We start from the raw sequence: 2,658 nt of genomic DNA, 5'->3' as shown, positions 1-2,658 counted from the left end.
TTCTGGCACCTTCTAGATTCTCCCCTTTTAGATGAGGACTGAACTTTGCTTATCAAAAATAAGTCTTGAAGARCGAGTTTCAGCCTTGGTTTCTGAGGAGAACYAAGACAGCACGGGAGCTTTGAGCCCCCGGCTTGGAGGTTTTGGGAAAGTTTTGTCTTTTTGCCCAGGAAAATACTGAAGCACAGGCTACAATAATATGCCACAAAGCTACAAACACCCCAACTAAATAATGCACACCAGCTTGGACCTCATTAATCAATAGGACTGGCTTCTCCCTGCTTGGGGTCACACTTGGGGCGAAGTGTCAGTAGAAAGGAGCACAACTGCCTCAGGTACTTCCCAACCCCATCCCCTTCATGGACTTGCAGAGGATGCTTTCTGGTTCCAAAAAAAAAAAAATAAAAAAAAGCAGGGACAGAGGCAGGGAGGTAAGAACCAGGGTCTCTGCTGTGCCTGGAGTTCCTTGAAGAGGCTCCCTTTACCCTGCTCTGCCCCGTCAGGTGCTGAATTAATCACCCTTCCTCCAGCTCCTGGGGTTCTGAGCCRATTTCTAATTTTCTGGATGACAGATTCACACTTCCTTCAGCCTCCAGCCCAGCAGAGATCTCCCACAAGTGCTAATGGCACCTTCTGGGGCAGTGCTGGTGTGAGGACAGAGCCCACCACATCACCCACAGCAGTGAGATAATGTGCAATTTTCACCACAAAGCTCCCAACTCAATACCAGGGTGGGTAGATCCATCAATACTTGACTCTGTGTGAAATTTCCWCCTCTCTTTCTGTTTTCCCTCTGCTTTGTTGGGGTTGGTGGCAGTGARGAGCAGGGGAGGGAGGTGGCAGAGCTCACCTGTTGCAAATGAAGCAAAAGGGCACCTACCTCCTTTTGTCATCGTCTGATATGGATTCTTCTGCTCTGCAACATCAAAAGATAAAAAGAGTGTTAGCAGATTGTTTCTTTCAAGTGCTYCATGGCCCATCTGGAAAAATTCAGGTGCAAGGGAAGAAGGGGACTGTTACTGACCCCAGTTTAATTCAGGTCATCCACAATTCTACAAAATACACAGGTACCAAAAAAAAAAGGCAATTTTCCAATCTAGTGTACAAAAGAAAGGAAGGATTGAGAATAAATGCAGCTTATTTTTTATGATCCCCACCATCTGAAAGTAGATTTGAGAGGAGAAAGGGGTAAATTAACCCCTTCCTGAGTGAGTTCACACTCTGTTCCTCACATGGAAGAACATTAAGGTTCTGCACCCAACAGGAGCAAGCCTGGATTGCTGTTCCCTAAAAAGGGACTGAAAGGGATGGGGTGTTTGTAAGTCAGGATGAAGAGAAAGAAACTTTCACAGCAGCTGTTCCAGGGCCTCTCCATAAAATGAGGCACAGCAGTTCCTGAATTCTGTGCAAACCAAAAGCTGTTATGGATCCCGTGTAAATGGGCAATTGTTGCTCCTGTAACTGAGGTTGATTTCTCCCACTTTTGTACTCTCCAGTGGCGCTGAACTGGAGCAGGGGGTAAAGTAACCAGCACTGATGTGAAGGCAAATGTAAGACAGAAAATAAGAGGGATTTATTCTTACTCCCTCTGCGTACAATGCCTGTGCTGCAGTCTCCCTCTGTCCCAACTTCAGTCTTCACACAAATCATTCACCCACTTTTGGTTAAATATTTGGATTTTGAGCTCTACTTCCATGGCTGGGYATGGATGGGGCAGCAGTTGCACTTYAGCTTGGTCTGCAGCCATTTTMTTTATTTATTCTAAAAGGTTGATGTGCCCACTGTTTGATCATTGGGGCTCTTTGCCTTTACAGGGCCTTGAATTCAATGGGATTTCAGCCTGAAGGGCAGAGAGCTCACAGCAGGACGCAGTCTTAAGCATGAAAAAATGCTCTTAAACCTCCTAGGAGGTGAGCAAATGCCTTAAAAATCCTGCTACAATTTGGAAATATTTTTACATCTGCCTTATTTCTAAGGGGCAGGACATCACCAGCCGTCCTTTCTGCATCAAYGCAGTGGATAAGGGCACACAGGTCCTTTTAACAGCAGAGGTTTGGAGGAAATCTTATTATTCTGCCATTTTGCTGAATTATATTTATGCAGGGCATGGCTGTCTCTGTCTGCATCTTACCACTCGAGAAAGACTGATCAATAAACTCCTCATTGCCTGGCCCTCCTGCCATCCCTTCCTGGAGGAACTGGAGCCATTTCAGAAGATATTTCCCATCCCCTGGGACCCCACAGAGTCACCCAAGTTATCCTACAGTCCTCACACACACAGCCAGAGATTTTTCCCTGAGGATTGTCAAACTGTTCTTTCCTGGTGTGGGTCAGTTCCTCCTGAAGAAAATGGAAAATTATKCACTACCCTGTGTGCATCACTGGGTAGAAATGAGGGAAAAATAAAAATTATACTTTAAGGAAAGGACTCTGGGTGCCCAAAGATCACAAACAGTAATTTCTRTTGAACCAACCAAATGTGTCACAGGATTGATTTTCTCATACAATTAGGAACGTTTTCTATAATCCAGATTAACCATTGTTAAATGAGAAATGAGTCCTTTAAAAGCACCGAAAACTTCATGCACAGCTTGAAGCCTCTCAAATGGAGTTTTAAGAATAATAATCAATATTGTCCAGCAGGAAATTAATGTCAAT

At 44.7% G+C, this 2,658-nt stretch overlaps 1 protein-coding gene across 3 annotated transcripts in view; it reads right to left on the bottom strand.

Moving 5' to 3' along the window:
- CUNH12orf75 (chromosome unknown C12orf75 homolog) overlaps positions 1-2,658 on the bottom strand; it is a 19,678-nt gene that overhangs the window by 6,161 nt on the left and 10,859 nt on the right. For all 3 annotated transcript variants that reach the window (XR_008966396.1, XM_057382201.1, XM_057382200.1), the window contains one exon: positions 881-916. Coding sequence is in view for 2 of the 3 variants with exons in the window: in XM_057382201.1 (XP_057238184.1) it covers positions 881-916 (36 nt within the window). In the remaining variant the exon portion in view is untranslated. The remainder of the gene's footprint in view (positions 1-880; positions 917-2,658) is intronic.

This window comes from Malurus melanocephalus, unplaced genomic scaffold, assembly GCF_030028575.1.
Source record: "Malurus melanocephalus ecotype Western Australia unplaced genomic scaffold, MMel_1.1 scaffold_554, whole genome shotgun sequence".
Taxonomy (NCBI): Eukaryota; Metazoa; Chordata; class Aves; order Passeriformes; family Maluridae; genus Malurus; species Malurus melanocephalus.
Note: the sequence above shows the minus strand (reverse complement) of the source record. Positions and strands in the feature narration are given on the sequence as shown.